This window comes from Thunnus maccoyii, chromosome 12 (genome assembly GCF_910596095.1).
Source record: "Thunnus maccoyii chromosome 12, fThuMac1.1, whole genome shotgun sequence".
Taxonomy (NCBI): Eukaryota; Metazoa; Chordata; class Actinopteri; order Scombriformes; family Scombridae; genus Thunnus; species Thunnus maccoyii.
The window spans coordinates 24,423,421-24,444,425 of record NC_056544.1 but is presented as its reverse complement, the minus strand read 5'-3'; the positions used below and the strand labels follow the sequence as shown (position 1 = coordinate 24,444,425).

General features: G+C 39.0%; 2 protein-coding genes across 7 annotated transcripts; one reads left to right on the top strand and one right to left on the bottom strand.

Moving 5' to 3' along the window:
- Positions 1 to 64: 64 nt before the first annotated feature.
- Positions 65 to 13,431, bottom strand: si:dkeyp-68b7.12 (rho GTPase-activating protein 30). 5 transcript variants are annotated; one of them, XM_042427482.1, is made up of 14 exons: positions 13,288 to 13,431; positions 12,320 to 12,713; positions 11,081 to 11,183; positions 10,836 to 10,980; positions 10,424 to 10,506; positions 9,676 to 9,783; positions 9,246 to 9,364; positions 8,998 to 9,172; positions 8,548 to 8,645; positions 8,174 to 8,242; positions 6,288 to 7,046; positions 5,075 to 5,244; positions 3,972 to 4,567; positions 65 to 2,389 (listed from the first exon to the last, which is right to left on the bottom strand). In XM_042427482.1, exons 2-14 carry the CDS (start codon positions 12,405 to 12,407, stop codon positions 859 to 861), a joined length of 4,044 nt encoding a protein of 1,347 aa, XP_042283416.1. In that variant the 5' UTR covers positions 12,408 to 12,713; positions 13,288 to 13,431; the 3' UTR covers positions 65 to 858. The 5 variants fall into 5 exon arrangements, with proteins under 5 accessions (XP_042283416.1, XP_042283417.1, XP_042283418.1 ...); XM_042427483.1 differs by lacking the exon at positions 13,288 to 13,431 and adding an exon at positions 12,978 to 13,271; XM_042427484.1 differs by lacking the exon at positions 13,288 to 13,431 and having other exon boundaries at positions 65 to 2,386; positions 12,320 to 12,945.
- Positions 13,432 to 16,043: 2,612 nt separating this feature from the next.
- On the top strand, positions 16,044 to 20,768 carry si:ch211-155e24.3 (uncharacterized protein LOC100150696 homolog). Of its 2 annotated transcripts, none has more exons than XM_042427975.1 (5): positions 16,044 to 16,128; positions 16,221 to 16,462; positions 17,609 to 17,730; positions 18,234 to 18,333; positions 19,604 to 20,768. In XM_042427975.1, the coding sequence occupies exons 1-5, from the start codon at positions 16,091 to 16,093 to the stop codon at positions 20,611 to 20,613; spliced, it is 1,512 nt and encodes a 503-aa protein (XP_042283909.1). In that variant the 5' UTR covers positions 16,044 to 16,090; the 3' UTR covers positions 20,614 to 20,768. The 2 variants fall into 2 exon arrangements, with proteins under 2 accessions (XP_042283909.1, XP_042283911.1); XM_042427977.1 differs by having other exon boundaries at positions 16,045 to 16,128; positions 16,221 to 16,453.
- The last annotated feature ends 237 nt before the right edge of the window (positions 20,769 to 21,005 follow it).

Here is a 21,005-nt window from a genome sequence, read left to right as displayed (position 1 = left end):
TAAAATGTTAAAAATGTAAAGAAGTATAGTCAAAAATAAATAAATAAAGTCATTGTCACCGGAAATATAATTTTATTCACATAATTCTGTAAAACAGTGACTTCGGCAGGCATTATATTTACCCTAAATTATACATTCCATTCATCAAACCTGCTTCTTCAAATCTACCATTTAGTTAAAGAACTTCCAAGCTTTTGTTTATACATATACTGTATATATACATATACTGTATAGAATTACAATTTATTAGATAATTAGACATCCAGCATACAGGGGAGTGAGCTGGATTTGAGGCTCATCTTTTTACTTTTAATCAAAATTGAGTTATACACACATAATCACTGAACGATGCTTTTCAAACTACTGTTAAGATTCTGGGGTTTGTACAAGTTTCAGTGTATTTACTCGGACAAGACTTGATTAATGTATCTTAATCTGTACAGCCTACAGATCCAGAATAGCGGGAGGTTATGACACGTCTGGGTTTAATTTTTTTTTTTTCTTAAGCAACAGAAATTTGTCCTGATTTTTTGTCTTAATATTTCATCCACAACATGTTGGAGCAGCACTTCACCTCTAATCCCAACCCCACAGCTTCTGAGGTTTTATATAGCTGCCGCGCCGGCAGCTAAATTCCAGCCATTTAACAGTTTCTTGATTGCACATGGTATGTGCATGGCAGAGAAACATCTAAACATCTTGAGCAACATTAGATTTGCAATACTGTTGTTATACATGCATTTGATAATGAAAGAAAATCCTCAACCAGTTTACTAAAAAATGCATCCCTTTATGCTACATGTAGAAAAATAGTTTGTACAGTAAATCAGTTTAAATCAGTGTATCGACAAAAACACCTCACTGCACTTCACTTCCCCAATCCCTCTGCCTCTCTTTCTCCTTCTCACACTCTTTCTCCTTTTCTCGCCTCATGGTTACCATGGCAACCGCCTCATCGAAACACAAGCTGAGGGGACTGTTTCTAGCCGTGTCCCTCGTGGCACCTTCATCCCCGTCCCTCCTCCTCTCCCTATCTTTCTCCCCTACCCTGAGCAGCTCCTTTTTCCCCTTGCCCTCATGCTCCAAGTCTCCATCTTTCCCCTGTTCTCCTTCTGTTGGGACTTTCAGCATGCAAGCGGCGTCTCTCCTCTCTCGTTCTTGCTGCTGCTGCCGGATGGTCAGGGCGGTCATTTTGCAGTGCTGCGGCTTCGGTGGCACCACCGGCACCGCTTTTACTTGGTAAATTTTAATTGGAGACTGTTTGGAGATGACCAGCTTCCTTCCAACTCCTCCCTGGCTCTCCTCACACTTCCAGCCCTCTTTTGATTCTCTAATATTTGACTTGACCTCTTTTTGTCGTTTATCCTTTTTATCTATGCTTGGCGGGAATGTAAGTTGCTCATTAGCTTTGTCTTTGTCATTGTTCTCTTTATGTTCCACTTCTTCCCTGTCATGATCTTGTGCTTCTTCTTTGCCTACATGCTTCTCTTGGATTTCTTTTCCTAATTCACTTCTCTTTGGTAAGTAAGTCTCTTTTTCCTCAAACTCTTGCTGCGTCTCTGCATCCTTGTGCTTTTCTTTAGCTGTCTCCCTCGGTTCCTCCACAACCTCTATTTTATCTTCAGTTTTGTTAATCACTTTTTCCTCAACCTTCGCCATTTTCTCCCCAAAAACCATTGCTATCTGGTCTACATCCTCTACAACAGCTCCCTCCTCAACACCGTCTCTAACACCCTTCCTTTCACCCTGCTTACTTTCTTCATCCTCGATCACTTCACATATAACATCCTCAAGTTCATCCCAAATTTTGCAGCTTGTTTTACAAAGTGCCTTGTGCTGCTGTTTGCCATTTTCCTCCATCTTTTCCTCATGTTTTTTGTCAGCTATTTCTTCACTGTCTCCCCCTGTGGGCTCTTCGTACATGCCCTCATCACTTTGTTTTATTTCCAGAGCCATTTCTATATCCACAGTTGTCTCAGATCTGCTTTCCTTTCTTTCTCTTTCTCGACATATGTCCTCTATCTCCTTATCTATCTTCCTGTCCTCTCCATCATCGCCCTCTCCCTCTTTCTTTCCCCCTATAACACATGAATTAAACTGTTCTGTTGCCCTTTCAGAAAAGTCTCTGGACGCTGCTGAAACGTCAGCAGTTTCTTTCTGTGTATCACAAGAATCTGTGTCACAAGGTGGATAATCACTGTGAAGATTATCAACCACTTCATTCTCTTCGTCAGCCTTCGTGTCAGCCATAGTGCTCGATTCATCAGTGTCTTCAATCCTTGGCAGTGGAAACTCCACGCAGCAGTGTGTTGATGCCTCTGAAGGGGGAAGTTTTACTTCATCACACCAAGCATCCTCCGTGGCACTGAGATCTACCTCTGTCGCTCTGCTGCAGATGGATGACAGGTAGAAACAGTTTAGACATGAACTGTATCAGTATCTGTGTAGTTTCAGTGTATTTACTTGGACAAGATTGGATAAATAATGTGTTTTGATTTATAGTTGCATGAGGTGTTTCTTTCATTTATGTGATGTGATGTGGAAGAACCCTTTTATATTCCTCTATGGTGAACTAAATATACTGTAGGAAAAAAATAAGATCTACTTTAAAAAAAATATTACGCACTGCTTACTTTTAGTAAAGCTACTGTAAGTTTTACGTAATGTGGCATGTTTCAAAGTACTCTGATGGTGCAAGGTTTTCTGGAAACCTTGTTGCTTTCAGTCCATTTAATGTCAGTGTCCTCACGTAACAGTTTGCATTGCTGTCTGCCACAGTGTCTCTTTTGATATTACCGCTGACAGGCACTAAAGATGGACATTGTCAAGTTTCTAAGTGACTATGTAACTTTTGCTGAGTAATGACCACTGTGTCCATAAGGGTAAATGCTGACATACAACATAGTGTAACTGTAGCACAAGTAGAGAGGAGTCATAATGTCAGCAAAGCGACTAATTACTGTCAATTATGAGGTGATATTATTATATATAAACTAATGTTTGTTGGCAGTAACCAACACCATAAGTTGCTGGTCATACCAGACCAAGTAAGGCTGCAGTAGCTAAACACATGAATGTATTTCTAATGACCATGGTTGTGGTTTATCGCTAATGAATTGAATTTTTATTTTGTAAGAGGAAGATGTGTTATCTCTTAACACATCTTCCTCTTAACAAGCTACAAAACACAACATTGACATATTATCATGTCAATGTTGTCAGGTTCACCAAATGAAGCTTTATAAGGTTCATTTTCCCGTTTACATATCCAACAGATGTGGTGAAACATGAGCATTCACTTAGAGTTGTGTTGTGTCCACCTAATCAACGTATGTCCAATATTCACTGTTCTTCTAGTTCTCCTGGCTATATTTTGGTCTTTGCCAACATCTGTGTGAAATATCTGGCTCTTTAGCTGCTAGATGTTCCACTTTCTTTACCAGCTAGTTGTTAACTTTGTGTGTCTGCAAAAATAGTCCGACTCAGAGTCCCGTAGCTGGGAAGAACAGCAGGTGAGCCAACCGTCAATCATAGCTATCAGTCAACACCCACACAGCAGACATCAGAACTACTACAAGTCTTCAAATCTTATTAATGGTGTGATAATTTCCACATAATGGTATATAATGGCACTTTAAGGTATATTTTATTATTTATTTGGCTTCAATCTCAAGCTGTCATAGTTGCCACCCGGTCAGGTGATCATTTTTTACGTGTTAGACACTATGAGCGACACCTTTCACATTATGCATCGTCATTTGCTTCATTGTTAGTATAAAAATATTGATTAGTGCAGCTTTAAAGAAAAACGCATTCAATGATAAATACTTCCATCAGTAAAGACCAGGACTGACAGAAATGCACTTGCACGATAAGTGATTACTAATTTTAAGAAATTAAAACAGATTTGTTATATATGTTATGAAATGTGTTCTGTATGAAAAGAGATTTGAGATAAGAATGAGTTTCACCTTTGCATATTTCTCTCTGGTTGGTCTCGTCCCTGGTGAACTGTATCTTCCTCTTCCTTCTTCGTTACCTCCTCTCTCTCCTGTCCATCTTTATCTCCCTCACCTTCTTCTTCATCTTTAATTTCTCCCTGCTCCTGATCTCCAGCAGTTGTTTCTTCACAGGCAGAATATTCAGGGTGCAACGACTCAGATTCTCTTTTTGACTGATCTACAGGAACTTCATCAAGAGTGCAACTGTGTGTTTCATAATCGTTTAAAATGAAATCGGCAGGAAGGCTTTTCATAAACATGTGCTCATCTTCCTCACTATTGTACTCATGATCATCAGAGTACTCCTCTTCAGACTCTTCGGACTCCTCCGGTCCATGGATAGGTGAGGTCATATAAGGCAAACTGAGGGATTTAGCGTGTCGGCTGTCTATGTCGAGGCTGAGCGGCCTGTGTGAATTTAATTGAGTTTGACTCTGAGTGTGTGTTTCGGGGTCTGGCTGAAGTTGTTTCTGTAGCTCTGCGGGATGATGGTAAGCCTGAGCTTGTTCCATGACTTCATAGTCATCATCCCAGTGACCAGGAGGTTCAACGGAGAACTCATTCACCTGAGAGGTAAAAAGAAACAGAAGTGGACAGGAGGATTAGGGTTAAGGTTAGGGTTAAGGGTTAGGGTTAGGGTTAGGGGTTAGGGTTAGGGTTAGGGTTAGGTGGGTTAGGGTTAGGGTTAGGGGTTAGGGTTAGGGTTAGGGTTAGGTGGGTTAGGGTTAGGGTTAGGGTTAGGGGTTAGGGTTAGGGTTAGGGGTTAGGGTTAGGGTTAGGGTTAGGTGGGTTAGGGTTAGGGTTAGGGTTAGGGTTAGAAAAAGTTGAAATTCTTAAGATATTATTAACAAATACAGTGTGTTCTCATTAGTGCTTCCTCCTTCAAACAACAGTAATTTAAATCACTCAAGTGCCAGAAAATATAACATTATATATAATATATAAAAGTATATTTAACAACTAGAAAAAGGTTGCAATTTCACGATCACATTATGTGTTAAGACATTTTTGCATTTCCTCAAACACTGTTTCAACCTGATAAGAACACCATCTACATGTAAAACCACACATACCTGATAGGGCACACTGCAGTCCATGTGGTCCAGAAATTCAAAGCTATCTTGAACGTAGCCAGACAGTTCGTGGTCGTCCTCCTCCACCTCTGTAGAGTTGAGTACGTCAGAAGCATCTAACGCACAGTCATTGTCACGATGAGTCACCTCTGACTGAAATTCTTTCATTTCTGTGAATGATACACAGGCTTAGATGAGAGATTAGCTAATGTTTGTAACATCCATGTTGCGCAACATAATTAGCAGCAAAGAATGCTTTGTTAAAAGGGACTAGTTTTTAGATGTGTAATGGTCAATGATCATATCACCAAGAGATTAGATATAAGAGTATGGTCTAGACCTGCTCTATCTGAAAAGTGCCCTGAGATGACCTTTGTTGTGATTTGGTGCTATATAAATAAAATTTAATTTAATGTAATCTCTATAACAGAAATACAATACTATAAGTACAATATTAGCCTGTGCCTTGATATTTGGTTGTATTTTCTTTCAAAATATTTATCCAGTGTTTGTACTAGTATTTATTAGTCCTGAAAGGATTAGCTGAATTAGAATTATTGGGAAATTATTCCAATCACAATATTGATAATTGATTAATGTTTAAGTAGCTCTGTGAGTTTTTTTATCTGTTCCAAAGCTGCAGAGGTGAGACGCAATAATCGAGGATAATGTTGCTCATTTACAGACAGGGCATTTATAGTGTTGCATTTAGTTCTATGTACAAAAAGGAACAGAAATAGTTGTATGAAGAATGAAAACTGAGAGTCTGAGTGAGAAGTTCAAACTCCTAGCCAATCACTGTGTTAAGTAAGTGTCTGATTTTTGGTTTCAGAATGTATGCAAAGTATTGGACAAAGATAGTTTTTGACCTGATAATGGAGTTAAATGAAAAGTCAGGGGATCACCAAAGTGATTAGAATTCATCCTGAAGGGAAGATGAATGTCTGCAACAAAATTCATGGATATCGATCCCATACTGTTGCCTGCTCGAAACTACAAATGTAAACTCATGGTGGCGCTAGAGGGAAAGTCACCAGAGGATTCAACCTCTGGGGACCATGAATGTCTGTTAAATTTTATGGCAATACATCCAGCAGTTGCCAAAGTGATTAATAGACTCAATCGAGCGATGACTCAAATGAAATTGATAATAATAATTAATTGCAGACTTAGTATTTAATGGGTATTTATGGAAATAAATAAAGACCATTACCCATGTATTCACTGTTTTCATCAACATCTTGGTCCTCTTCCCTATGGTCATCATTGTCTTCCTCCACGTTGGATGTCAGACTTTTGGGTCGTTGCTTCAGTTTCCATTCTTCTCTCACGTCTTCTTCCTTTTCTTCTTCCTTCTCCTCCTCCTCTTTCTCTCCAACCTTTTCCTCACTAGCAATATCTGCCACTGTATCCTCTTCTCCGTCCATGACTCCTTCCCTGTCTGTTTCTCCCCCCCTGTGATTTTTGTCCTCTTCACCAACCTTCCTAACCTCTTCCACCTTCCTTTCCGTTTCTCCGCTTTCCTGCCTCTCCACCTTCTCTCCTCCCTCTTTACATTCCACCCTGTCCCCTCCATCTTTATCCCTGGCGCGGTGGATGATCCTGTCGCCCCCGCCTCCTTGCAGCACACCTAACGCCAGGTTAGAGGTGATATGCAGGGGCACTGTAACGATTGTGGGCCCTGTGATGTGCATAGCTGCTCTTCGGCCTACTTTAGTAGAGAGTCCCGGAGATCTGGACTGGACAACATCGTTGCTTGTGAGCCCTAAACCTTCAGGGTCAAGGGCAGTATAGGTGCCCTGGACCCCCGCACCCCCGCTTACTAGTCCTGTTCCCCTGCGGTAGGTCACAGCATATTCACTGCCACCCATCGCACCAGTAGGTGCCGGAGCCTCTGAGCCAGACTGGGTGGACGGGGCCACGAGGGGAGACATGTTGGTGGAAGGAGGGCGTTGGGAAGGATGTCTTGCACCTGGAATAGGGACAGATAAGACCTGGGACCAAAACTTTTCAACATTTCAATCTAAGTAAAAGTATAACTGTGAATCTGTTTCTTTACCAAAACTGTTTCAGACAATTTATCTGCAAACAATTTTAAGATTTTGTTGATTAAGAACAACCAAATCATAAAAATACTTTCCTCTCATCCTCAGTGTTATGTTGTCATGGACTTAAGTTTAGTTTTCAAGATATCTGTCTCTGAAACTTTTGTTTGTGGTACTCTAAGCATTTTGAAAGTGAGAAAAGCTCCCCGCACACCGTCTCACTTCCTGCTGGAATATTTATTGAATCATAACGTTTTGCTCTGTCCGACCGTCATCAGGTATATGGGCAGCGTCACAACACTTCCATATATATATATATATATATATATATATATACAAAGGAGCTGCTTCAATAGTCCAATCAGAGGACTACAGAGATTAGTTTGACTGATGAGCATCTTGAACTAACCTAAAGTATACACGTCACCAGTCAGGTAAAGCATTGGAAAGATTAGAAAAACACAAAATGGCACAATATAACATTTTCAATTAATCTTATTATACTTTATAGCAACATTCATATAACCCCAAAACTCTCCGAGAATAGAAAATGATAAGTGAATTAAGAGCAAAAGTATTTATATATCATAAATCTTACAGTGTCATCAAACATACCAAACCTATTCTATCAAAAAGTTAGAATGGAAAGGTATCTTAAGGACAAAAGTTTCCATTTCAATTTAAGCATTTAAAAATGACATTTCTGGAAAGTCAACAAGCTTCGCTGTCAACAGTCTTTCCTGGAACGTCTTTTTACCGAGAAAAAAAAAAGTTATCCCTATGAAATTAGTTGACAGCATGTTCTGCAGAGGATTCGGGGATTTTTCAATGATTTGAGCAACACAAGCAACATTTAATTAATCTCCATTGTATTAGGGTGGCAACAGAAGTTTTAGGCAAATATCTCAAAACCCTAAAACAGGTCACAGGTCGGCCAAAACTCTTTAGTATGTACATTTAAATAGTAGTTTCTTCAACTGTAGAAACATTTGTGGTATTTATTTATCATTCTGAGTCACAAAATCAGTGGTGAAAGTTGTGAGAAGAGCAGTACCTTCTGGAAAGCACGGGGAGCTGAGGGAATCCATGCTTCTTGCTGGTCTCAAAGTAGGTCGTTCTTTCTCTACAAAGAAAAGCAAATGATTTTAAACTCTGCAAATTGAGTATGTAGGAACATAAAACTTTTTTCTTTTTTTTTTTTTTTTTTAGCAAAAAGCCATTTGCCACAATTTTGTTATAAACTTATTGATTTTAGCAAAATATAACATTCATAGGCCTAACTTTGACATTAAGAAACTGTCAATTATGACCATCTGTTTTTAATAGTATGGAAGAGTTCTCTGCTGCCAGAAAATGGGAAATCAGTTACACATATAAACTGGAATGGGAGGTTTTATGGTTTTAAAGTGTTATTGTCATAAAATGTACCTTTAGCTGAGTGTTTGTGCCTTCGCCTTGGGTCGGGGAATCGTCCTCCGATGTTGAAGATGGACATCCACTTCCTTCCCTTGAGGGATCCTTTCCTCCTGAGGCAAACAAGACACAGACATTCACATTGGATAAGGAAAAATGAAACAGAGAAACTGGATTTTTCCTTTCCTCAGGAACCTGTTTTCTAAGATACAATGACTCGATGTAAGCAATATTTTACCAAAAATATTATACACACAAATTAGACCTAACATGACATATTAAGAAGTTGTCTAAATGTCTGCATGGCAAATATTTAAAACATAAAATTGGAACGTCACTTTCATCAAGCACTCAGAGTTTTGGAAATGGTACCAGCTGGTAATGACTGACCTTTGACCTCTGGATGGAAAAGTTCCTCTCAACTAGATTAAAAGGTTCAGGCAGATAAATAAAAGGTCTACTCACTTGTCAGTGCCCTCTATTATAGCGTGGTAAGGTCGTATAGGAAGAGGACCATCTCCCGGGCTGAGGTTTCCATAGTTGGCGTGAGGATGAGTGGGAATGGACTTGAAAAGACCTTCCGCCTGAATGGGCATCGCTGAAGGAGAAGGGAGGGAGTTTCTTCTTTCAGATGATACACCTGAATAAAGCAGACATGAGTTTGTGTGTGTTTTTGTGTGTCTGTGTGTTTGTGTGTGTGTGTGTGTCTGTACCTTGTTCAGGAAACAGCTGAGAGACGTGTGTGAGGATGAACTCCACCACGATGGACTGGACTCTGACCTCCATGAAGGCAGCTGTGCCGTTAAACCCTGTAGCCTCAATGTCCTTTGACCTTAACATAGAAATTGATTGATTAATTGATTGATATCGTACAATGGAATAAAGGAAGGGTTGGGCTGAAAGAATAAAGGAGGAAAAGAATGAAAGCATCAACTAATTTTATAATATCCACCAAACAAAATAGCCCCAATGATTACATTTTAATTAAGGATTCACACGCGCCTCTCAAACACACAAACAACTTGTATGTTCCAGCGGATTCAGAGCAGGATGTGGTTCAGCGTCTTGCTCAAGAGCATTTCAGCAGAGATGGACAACAGCACACATACAACACATATGATCTATGAATATCTATAAACAAACCTGAGCAGATTAGGAGCCCAGACGATGGCCAGGTTCCTGGCGTGCATGTTGGTCTCGGAGGAGAACGAGGCCATTTTGACAAGATGGCACATCAAAAACTCCAAAGTCCTGAAGGAAACAAGAAACGAGAGTTTCAGAGATTTCAAATGGTGCCTGGACCACTGAGTGTTAGAAACACAAAAGTAAAAGCTTTCGAGCTATATGTTTTGGCTGAATCATTACTTTCATGTCATACATTGTTCCTCCAAATGTAATGATTTCTCCAGATAGTCCAATTTTAATATTCTTGATTTCAACTACTAACATAATGCTGAATTACAAGACATACAATGAAATGATGCACATGGCATTCAAGTTTTTAATTAGATTAAATGGTGCAAACTGAAAAAAAGTAACTTTGGATTTGAATATTTATCCTAATATAACAGTGGTACAGCTTTGATGAAGCTCTGGAACAGCTCTGGTTATAAGTCTCTTGATGCTGCATGAAATTTCCTGTACTGTATCTACAGTAACCTGATTGTCCCAGCTGGCCTGGCATCTCTAAACCTCTTTCTTAGAGTGTCTGCTAAGAAGTGCTGGATGGCACAAAATGAAGTGGGCATTTTGAATATAGATACCTCTTTGTTTCCTCAAAAGTGAATGAATTAAAATAATGGAACATTGGGTGACATTTAATGGCTTCATAGAAGTCAACTGGGAAAACTACATGAATATGAAGCATCCAGTGTACAGCGGAGGACTGTACCTGTAATGTTGACTTGGTAGTTCTTTCAGCACATCTTTGATTTTCACCAGCCTCTCCTCCTCCAGCTGGATGGCCACAGCCTCCTGCAGGAACACAGACGTGTGTTTGAAGCACCATGTTCACACAATTTATAATTGTTTTCCATTTTATTTTTTTAATGAGTGGATTTCAGTTTAATTGTTGGCATAACGGGATTGTACTTTACAGTCTCTACTAACCATTCATTGCAAAAAGAAAGCTGATTTAAACATTTAAAACCATACCTGTACATTTTCACTGGGGGATCTGGACTTACTCTAATTTATATATTTCATGTTTTCTTTGCACTGGAGGTTTTTCATACCACGGTCAGTTACACTCCACGGACACACAGGAGGGGGTAAATTGTGTGAAACGTGTCAGAGGTACTCACAGCAAACTTGTCGTAGAGCTGGTATGTGAGCAGAGGGTTCGGCAGCTCTCTGAAATACGCTTTACACAGAGAGCTGACACAGTGGATGTCCTGCAGGTAGACATCTTTGTTCAGATCTGGATTCGCGTCGTTCTCAAACTCATTCCTGTTTTTAGGAAAAGAGAAAGTCGCTTTAGAGCACGTTAACCCAACTCACACACAAACCTGATGGGTATGAATTTACACATATGTACGTAACAACTTACCTCAGTTTCTGTATGTTGGACGATACTCCAGATAATCTGTAGATCCCGTCCACGATTCCATGATGCTCAACAAACTCACTGCAGCATCGCAAGACCTGAGGAACTGTGGGAAACAGGAAATGACTCGAATTAATGAATGGATAAAAACCCGAGAAACATGCAGTTAAGTGTATAAAGTTTGTATATGAATATACACATTCAATTTTTAGGTATTTTGTCTGTATGTTTCACACAGTACATGGTAGTCTGTTACATGATTTGTGTATGACAAATTTGTCATATCCTGCATAATGCTATCTCATTCCCAATTCTCTTCTCTTCAACGTGGACAACTGAGGAAGACCATTTTGTGGTTGAACAAGGTAGCAGTGTTGTTTGGTTTTTGTCTTTTTGTACAAATTATTGTTTTAAAGCAACTACAAATAATTTATGGATGTGCCTCCTGATGATTTCCAAATGTGTCATCTACAAACTTTGTAGAACAAATATGTATCAAATTAACATACGCATAGCGTGGAGCTTAAGAACTGTATCGAAATTGTGTGACACAAAATACACAAATAAGTGTTTGTATACATACACTCAGCGAGCACTTTATTAAGAACACCTGTGTAATCTAATGTCATCTAATACAACAGCTCTGCCATCAATTCTACTTTTATAAAGCTTATACAATTTCAGTTTTTGTTGACATTGTCAAAAAGGTGATAATTCTACTTCATGTTTATTACTTTATTATGTCACAGGTTCCTGATAAAGTGTTTGCTGAGTGTATATACAAGTTTATAGAACTGAAAATAGTGAATTATCTTATTATATAAATTATTTTTGTGAAAGATTTTTTCTATCTAATGGAAGATGTAAAAATGAGATGACCTTAACCCTGGACTTTTAAAAAATAAGTACTGTAAGAGAAACTAAAATACATGTGCAACTAGTAACATGTTAATAACAAGCAACACAGGCAAATCTCTCTCTACATGATACTGTTTAACAAATGAGAATATATTATCTTTTACATGCCGCATGGTGACCTTTCAGAGGATGTAGTCATAAAACATTAAGTTTTTTACTATCACTTCAATCTATATGTATATTTCATGGTTGCTCAGATGTGTTTCTGGTGAGGTTAGAAGTACATGTATTGCTATGTATCTGTACAGCATGGTGTTCAGTCTGTTGATTAAAGTAGAACACAATAGAGTAAGACATGTTTTGGAGTGAGGGCCGTTCACTTACTCTCTTGAGAGGTGGCTGTCAGGTGCTCCAGCAGATCACATCCAAACACCTTCTCTTTGTTCCCACCTTTTCTCCGATTTCTCCGCATCGTTTCCTGTCTTGCTGTTTCACCTCACATTCAGACCGGCCTGAGCTGCTTTGTTTGTTGACCGTCAGACTCACTGACTGTCTGACTGTCCGCTGCTGGCTGCTGGATGTGTCGCCCGAGTCGGTTAATGTGACACTGACTTTGTAGAGGTGCCGCACATCTCAGAGATTTTGACCGTGCTGCTGTTATTTCCTTTTCTTCAGCGCATGTTGTCGGGTGCAGGTTGTTTCCTCTGTAAGCTGCGTTGCTTTGGAGTTCATGTGTTAAAGCTGGAGTATTAGGACATACTTTGGTTTGTCTTCCACCCTGCAAAAAGGAGAACTGATAAAAGTTTCTTTGTGCAAACAACAGCTTCAAATTGCAGATAATAACATCCCCTAAAAGCAAACAATAAATTGCACTGAATCCTCAGTGTGCATATGTGGCTCTCCACTTCCCCCTGATGCACTCAATTTATTTTCGAATGAAAGGCCACACCCTTGCCTCTGTACTTCTCCTATTCAGTGAAATAAGCCTGTGACCATTTCACTCCAATCACACCATAATATCCCTCTGGACTCGTGGACCCACCTAAACCTGCAATCTCAGCTTCAGCCTGAAGTCTGGGCTCCTTACAGGCCCCGTCTGTCCTCCCTGCCCGCATGTCATGGCCATCGCTGACTCCTTTTTCACTGGAGCGGAAGTCAAGCTTTGTACAAGCCTGATCATATAGACTCAAACAGACAATCTAACTCACTCATCATCCCCTCCATCTTCCTGACACCTGTCGCTGCTCTCGTTCATCCAACATCCCTCCCTATATGTCCACTTTTAGGAATGATTTCAAATGTAGAAACACAAGGAAATAAACAATTTAAAAAGCGATTATGAGTGTACCTACCTTCAGTCTGCATCGGCACAAGTAGCAGCATAAAATGATGACGCAAGAAACCACTAAACTTCCCCTGCTAACTTCCTGAGTGTCTCTCCTTCTTTTGTGCTTTCTCTTTGTATGTGGCCCACAGTTTTTTCGGCTCTGCTGATTGGGTAGGGAAATCAGTTCTGTGTATCTGTACAGTGCATCTATTTCCCTTATGTGATGTGTTTGTCTCTGTGTAGGCCGAGCTCCATGTGTGTTATTCACTCTGACAGCGAGAAACAGATAGTGTTTGCACGTTAAGGCCCAATTCAGCTGCTGTTAGATAACGTTAGGTTCATTTCCTGTCACCGTGTCAGTGTGTAGACCTATGCTACGTAACAGTATGAATTCCTACAACCAGAGCCTCATTAAATACTGCAGAAGAACCTGCAAACAACTACACAGTACAGCACAGCGAACCACAAAGTACAACAAGGACTCAGAAAGTACTTGCACAAACAATCGTCACAGTATGCATCCTGGATTGCTACAAGCTACTACACAGAGTAACTCAAACTGCTATTAAGTGCTGGAAATTACTGCAAATTACCACATATATCCAAAAACTCACAAATCAACCAAATAAATCACAAATTACCATAAATGACGATTACACAGTATTACACATTACTGCAATCACTAGAGTGTTCTGCAAATTACCACAAAATAGACCTTTAAGTGCCACAAGTACTAAAAAATGCCAAATTAGTACTACAGAGAGCACCAGTGACCTTACCTTAAGTATGAAGAGTTTCACAAAGTACTACCAGTAAGAAATGAAATAGCCCAATATGGAATACCATAGAGTAGCAAAATGATGACTGAGAACTGCAAAGAATCACACATATGTAAGTAAAGTGTGATATCACACACTGCTGAAGTGTCTCAGTACACTTTACAAATGTGTTGTAAACATTACAGTTAAAAAAAAATGTTTAAAAAAAACACACAAAAAACATATATTACACAAACTACAAAAATTTACTACAAAAAATCACAAAATACCACACCACATACCTTAAAATAGGGTCTGCATGTGTCTCATTCTTTGTATTTTGTAAATACCTGGATATTACTTGGGCATAAGTGTACTATATTTTGTGTAATACTGCATGTAATAAAATAATAATAAAATATATCACATTTTAAATATTGTGGCAGTATTGTGATACTCTCTGTTATAGTATATGGTAGTATATTGTGGCTGTACTTGTATCCAGGGACACATCCAGGACTTAGGTCATAAGGTCAAGAGCCAAATTTTTGACTCTTCTTTAATTTATTTGAATGTTTCATATTTTATTCATCCAATTAACTGACTCCACACTACCAAAGATAAAATTCTGGTGATAAAAGGTTTTGAGAATCCTTTTGGCTAATGTTTATTCTTTCTATTTGTTGGTAATTCATATATATAATATATGTCATATATGTGATTCCACCATATTTACATACATTACATAGATGACATTTTAATAAATGAACATATATTAGATTTCTGTATGCATGAGTCTACCTGAGTCACAAAAGGACTGTCTAAAAAGATAAATCAAGTGTCCTGCTGGAGGAGGATAAACACCAGCTGCAGGGAAATTTCACAATCTGGCAACTCAATCTCATTAATGGCTCATAACTGATGTATAAGGCATTAATAAGTACATTTATAAGCATTAGTTACAATTTATAAACCCTTTAAAGGGTTAATTATGAGAAAGTGGTACCAAATGCACTGAATATAAATGTCTATTTTCTCTCTTATACATTAACCTGCATCTAAATATTGTCATTCATTTTCATGAGATCTGTATCCTTCATATGATAAGGTTACTGATATAATGATTATATTTGAATAATTACTGATCTGATATATAGTCATTTGTATATCTATGATAATATGTACTGTAAATATTAATGTTTTGTGAAGGTGTTTTATAATCCCATGAGATGTTGGCCATTAGATGGCAAGACACTAGAGCTGCAATGATTAGTCAATTAATCAATTAGTTTTCAACTATTAAATTAATCACCAACTATTTTGATAAACAATTAATCGTTTGGAGTCATTTTTTGATTAAAAAAAGTGCAAATTCTCTGATTCTGCTTCTCAAATGTGGATATTTCCTGTTTTCTTTAGTCATCTATGACAATAAACTGAATATATTTGGGTTGTGGACTGTTAGTCGAGACAATACAAGACATTTTAGGTTGCATCTGACAATTTATAGATCAGACAACTAATTGACAAATCAAGAAAATAACCGACAGATTAATCAATGGTGAAAATAATAGTTAGTTGCAGCCCTACAGGACACTTAAATACAATAATTAATTAAACATCCTTTGGAAACAATTTCAGATCATTACGGATGTATAATGACAAGGAAAACAAAATACTTTTGTCATATAATATAGAGTCAGCTGGATTTTGACTTCAGTTCTACCACTAGGGTCGTTGGACGGATGTAGTCCAACATTTACGGTAACGGTAAAAGCCTACTACGTCATCTGTCGTTAGAAGTGAAGTAGCTATGGTCACCTCGCTTTAATCCTCACTACGTGCCCCATGGGCGGCAGTACAACTGAGCGAACAAGCTTGTTGACTTTAAAAAAAATACACAAACACTTCCCAGATCGTATTTATTTCAAATGGCAGATGGTGTTGAAGTATATTTATAATACAGCTCCAATAATAATGCGACCAGAGGGAGTGATGCCGCCCGTACGAAGTGAGCGGTGCTTAAAACCGAGCGCACCTCTTCCACTACGATCCGTTGACATTTCTAGCATGCACACAGCTTTCGCTCTCCGACAAAGACAGACGCGGTACTGAAACTACTCGTTTATCAGACATTTATCCTGTAAGTAAGTGAATTACAGTCCACACAGACGAAGATATTTATTCATATTTTAATCAGAAACGGAAGTCGGGTCGAGATGGAGAGCAGCGGCTTCCAGACTCAGCTGCTGTCCGTCATGGACGTCCTAGCGAAAGCAGCCGTTGCGGAGATTAACCGGCGTGTGGATGACAGCTGCGCGGTGCTGCGGCTGGAGGTGAGCCGGAGCCGGAGCGACATCGACCTGCTGAAGAGGAAGTGTGAGGTGATGGAGGCAGAGCTCCGGAGGACCAGGATGAGAGCCAGGAGGAAAGGTGAGCACGGTGCGTCGAGGCTGGGAAGTTCCTGATTCTACTATCTCGTGGTTTATCATATCCAGTAGTGGAAAGTTACTAAGTATATTTACTCAAATACTGCCCTTAAGTAGTAATTTTCAGGTTTCAAAGCATTTCTATTGCAAACCTACTGAATCTGGTGCAAAATTACATTGTATTTATTTATTTACTTATTATTTTAGAGCTTGTACTGTCAGCTGTGGATGCTTGTTTGTTTAGGTTGTTTTGTTTTTATTGTGTTTTGTTGCTTTCTATTTGATTTCTATTCTAATTTTGAGGTAGTTATACTTTATTTGAGTATTTTCATTTGCTACCTTATACTTCCACCATTACATTTCAGAGGGAAATATTGTACTTTCTACTCCACTACATTTATTTGACAGCTTTAGTTACTTTCCAGATGAAGACTTGACACAATGGATAATATAACAAGATTTTAAAATACAACACATTGTTAAAGATGAAATCAGTGGTTTCCAACCTTTTTGGCTTTTGACGTCTTACAAAAAGCAGTGTGTAGTCGGGGTCACATTTCAGATGTCTATGAGTTAACAGCTCCACCAAATAGTGATTTTTCCCTCTAAACTTCTCACATGGTTTAATTTCAATAAATATTCAAATGATCCAATATTTCACCAATAATCAAAGATTTGAGAAAAAGTCCAAAAACTGAAAACAGAACTTTGTTTTTTCTTCTTTTCTCTCCCATTAATCATCTCACAACCCCTCAGATTTATCTGGTGACTCCTTTGGAGGGACCCGACCCCTAGGTTGGGAACCACTGGACTAAACTAGCTAACTGTATATAAAGTAGTTGAAACTAGCTCCACCTCCAGCAGCTACAACAGTAACATGCTGCTCTAACACTGATGCTTCAGTATTAATAATCTAATGATGTCATATATAATAATATATCAGTCAGATGGACCAAACCACTACTTTTACTGCAATAATTTAACTACATCAAGCTGATAATACTTATGCACTTTAACTTAAGTAGGATTTTTCATGCAGGACTTTTACTTGTAATGGAGTATTTTTACTTTGCTGTATTGGCACTTTTACTTAAATAAATGATGTGAATACTTCTTCCACCACTAATCATATATATATCTTTGTGTTCTTCCTCCTCAGTGTTTTATCCTCCAGCAGCAGAGATATTTTCTCCTTTAGTCAAAGTAGTTTTAAACAAAGAGAGGCAGATCACAGCCTGGGACAGACAGGTGCACAGTGAGGCTCAAACTCAACCCCAGCAGGTACGTACATACATCCAATACATCACGCTCTCTGTCTTTTATTCATCTGTAAGTGTATAATAGTGTGAAAAATAGTAAAGCTATTTGAAGTAAAGTCTTCAAATAGCTTTTTTGTCAGAGCAACAGTCCAAAACCATATTATATTTCATTTACAATGATTTAAAACAGGGAAAAGAGATAAATCATCACATTTGAGAAGTATTAAAAACATTTACTGAAAAGAGTAACTACACTCTGAAATTCTGCTGGAAAATTCTGCAAAATTGTTGTTAATTAATTTTCTGAGCAAAAATTAAGTTAAATAAAATGCACAAACATAATGTGAATGTTTAAATCTTTTCTTGGTAAAGTTTTATTTGATTATCTGTGGTCAGGTTTGATAGATGCCGTTTGACATATTTTTGGTGTAGAGGAGTTTAAACCTCCACTTGCATAATGTGTGCATGTTTTCATGTGTATTCATTTTTCACGTTCAAGTATTAATGTGGAGCCTGATGTTGCAGTGTGCAGACGAGGAGCCTGTTAACGAAGCTGAAGCCGTGCACATCAAAGAGGAGTGTGCAGACGAGGACGTGTGGAAGAACGACGCAGAGGACAAGCTGAGTGAGTATCAGATACAAACAGAAACGCCTTCTGCTAATATTGATGTTGGAATCACACACACACACAGTATAAAGTTTCGGGTGATGTCACCACCTGACTTTGACCAATCAGGCGACGACAAACTTTGATATCTCACTGAGGATTTCAGATGCTCAGTTTAACACACCTTCACAAATCTAGACAGTATTCAACCTTAATAAATTAACTATTAAGAGCCTTTTATGTTTCTGTCCTTTTCTGAACTTTCAACTATCAAATGAAAAAGGCAAAAATACCCCAACAACCTTTAAAAATATAACTATTAAAATAAATAGATGGGTGCTACGTCTGACCAAAAAAGGTTCATTCAGTATCTATCTCCTTTTTCCTTTTACTAAAAATACTATCAGTTAAAATGAGATACTTTTACTTCTCATCTGAATATATATATATAAGCAGAACAACCAGGAATGTTCAGAGGGCCTTAATTTATTATTTCGGTACCTAATTTATAAATCTGTGAGCGAACAATTCTGTTTTTTTGGGAGGGGGATGTTCAGGCTTACTCATCAGATGATCAGCAACAAGTGTTTTGTAGCAGCTGTTACACTCAATTACAGATCATGTGACACATATTTTAGTACATTTGAATGAATTTCCACTATATTATTTGACTGAAAAACAAAGTTTAGCCCTAAAATGTCACAATATCCTCAATTTGGAAACAAATCCAATTATTTTTAGACCATTTACATTTACTTAGAATCTTTCTTCGGGCTGCAACTAATGAGTATTTTTATGTATTTTAAGATATTCAGTTTTCTATCATGTATGACACATAAAAGCATCAAATCCTCACATTTGAGAAGCAGGAAATGTTCGGTATTTCTCCTTAAAAAATGACTGTTGCAGCTCTAATCTTATTAAATAGACCTGCACTCAAATAATGTGCTGCAGACTGCTCCATCATTATGTTTTGTAATATTTTTTGCAGGTTGAATGAACCTCCACAGCAGCACCAGTCATTTCTGCTGTATTTTTAATCACAAAACACAACAAATTACCTGTTTGTCGTGTGGTTTTAACACAAGTTTGCTGGGACACAGTCGCTCTGCAATTAGTCTGTCAGAGCCAAAACATTTCAGGTCCAGCTTGTTTGGATTGTCAGCTCAAGACCTCGTCTAGAAGTCTAGAAATTGTTCAAATGTGTTTTTTCTGTGCTTGTGGATTCAAGTTTCTGGATCTGAAAGCCTCTTCTATGAAATAATACGTTTCTCCTGCTTTCTTTTAGTCTCTGGAGCCGAGCAGCCGCCATGCTTCGAAGCCTCACAACCCGCCCAGACTGACAGCTTCGTAGAGCGTTACGACTCAGCCGAGAACGCAGCCGACCCCGGAGCTCTGGTTTCCCCGACAGACGGCTATGACACATTCCCGGAGCAGCAGCAGCAGCAGCTGAACAGAAACCAAAGTGAGGCAGAACCCTTAGTGAAACACGAGAAAGAGGAAGAGCCCGACGAAAACGCAGCTCCTCTCGATTCAGGCCAGTTTACGATGGAGGAAGCTGACGGACAGCTGTGGACGTCCGATCTGGGCGGAGACGCCGCCGATCCGAGTTTCTCCTACACGGGACATCAGTACGAGCAGATCCCTTCTGTATTCACCTCTCTGAGCGGTTTGGTAGATATGGTACCCAGAATTCACTCAGTGGGGAAGTCACATTCTGTCATGGTGAGCGCGGCTCGGGCGAAAAGACGAGCCAGGACGTTCGGTTTTAAGAGAGCGCAACAAGACGAAGGACACGGCACTTTATCCCAGATTAACTCCATGGATCCGAGCTCGATCCCTCCACCGACACCGCATCAGTACAGGGACTCCGCACCTCACATGAGGAACCCGAACGAGGATCCGATGGTGCCGAACCCAGCAGCGTCCGCGTCCTTCGGGCACGGGCGCAGCAGCAGCAGCATCAGCAGCATCAGCATCAGCAGTGGCGGCGGCGGCTTCGGCCTGGTGAGGAGAATGAGGACGCCCTGGAGATCGGGCATCGGCGAGAAGAGGTTCAGCTGCACGTACTGCGACAAAAGCTTCATGAGGTTCAGTCAGCTCAAAGAACACCTGAGAAGTCACACGGGAGAGAAGCCGTTCAGCTGCATGCAGTGCGGGAGGAGCTTCACCAAGCAGTGCAACCTCATCAGACACGCCGTGGTCCACAGCGGCGAGAAGCCCTACGAGTGCTCGCTGTGCGGGAAATGTTTCACGCAGCGCTCCAGCCTCAAGTCCCATCAGAAAACAGCACACTGACTTCAGTCCGGACTAACTTTCTTAATAAATAAAGAAACATTCCACTATTTTTAAATCTCTAAAGGACACGTTGATATAAAACCAATAACTTAAAAGTTTAAAGTTTATCTGATTTGTTCTGTGTGAATTAAACCAACAATGACTCTACCTGTCAACATTTTGTTCCTTTTTTTTTTATTTGTTTATTATAAATATTTTCTAAAGAGGAATTCAGGCATATCGTTACATTATATTAATACTGTATGTTTGAGTTATTTCTTTAAATTGTACAATGTGAACCACCATGTAAAAACAATCAGGTTTTAGGTTATTATCAGGTTTTTCTGTATTGAAATTATTTCTGTTATTTATATAACAAAAAGTTCATATTTTTCTTGTTTAATGTGTAATTT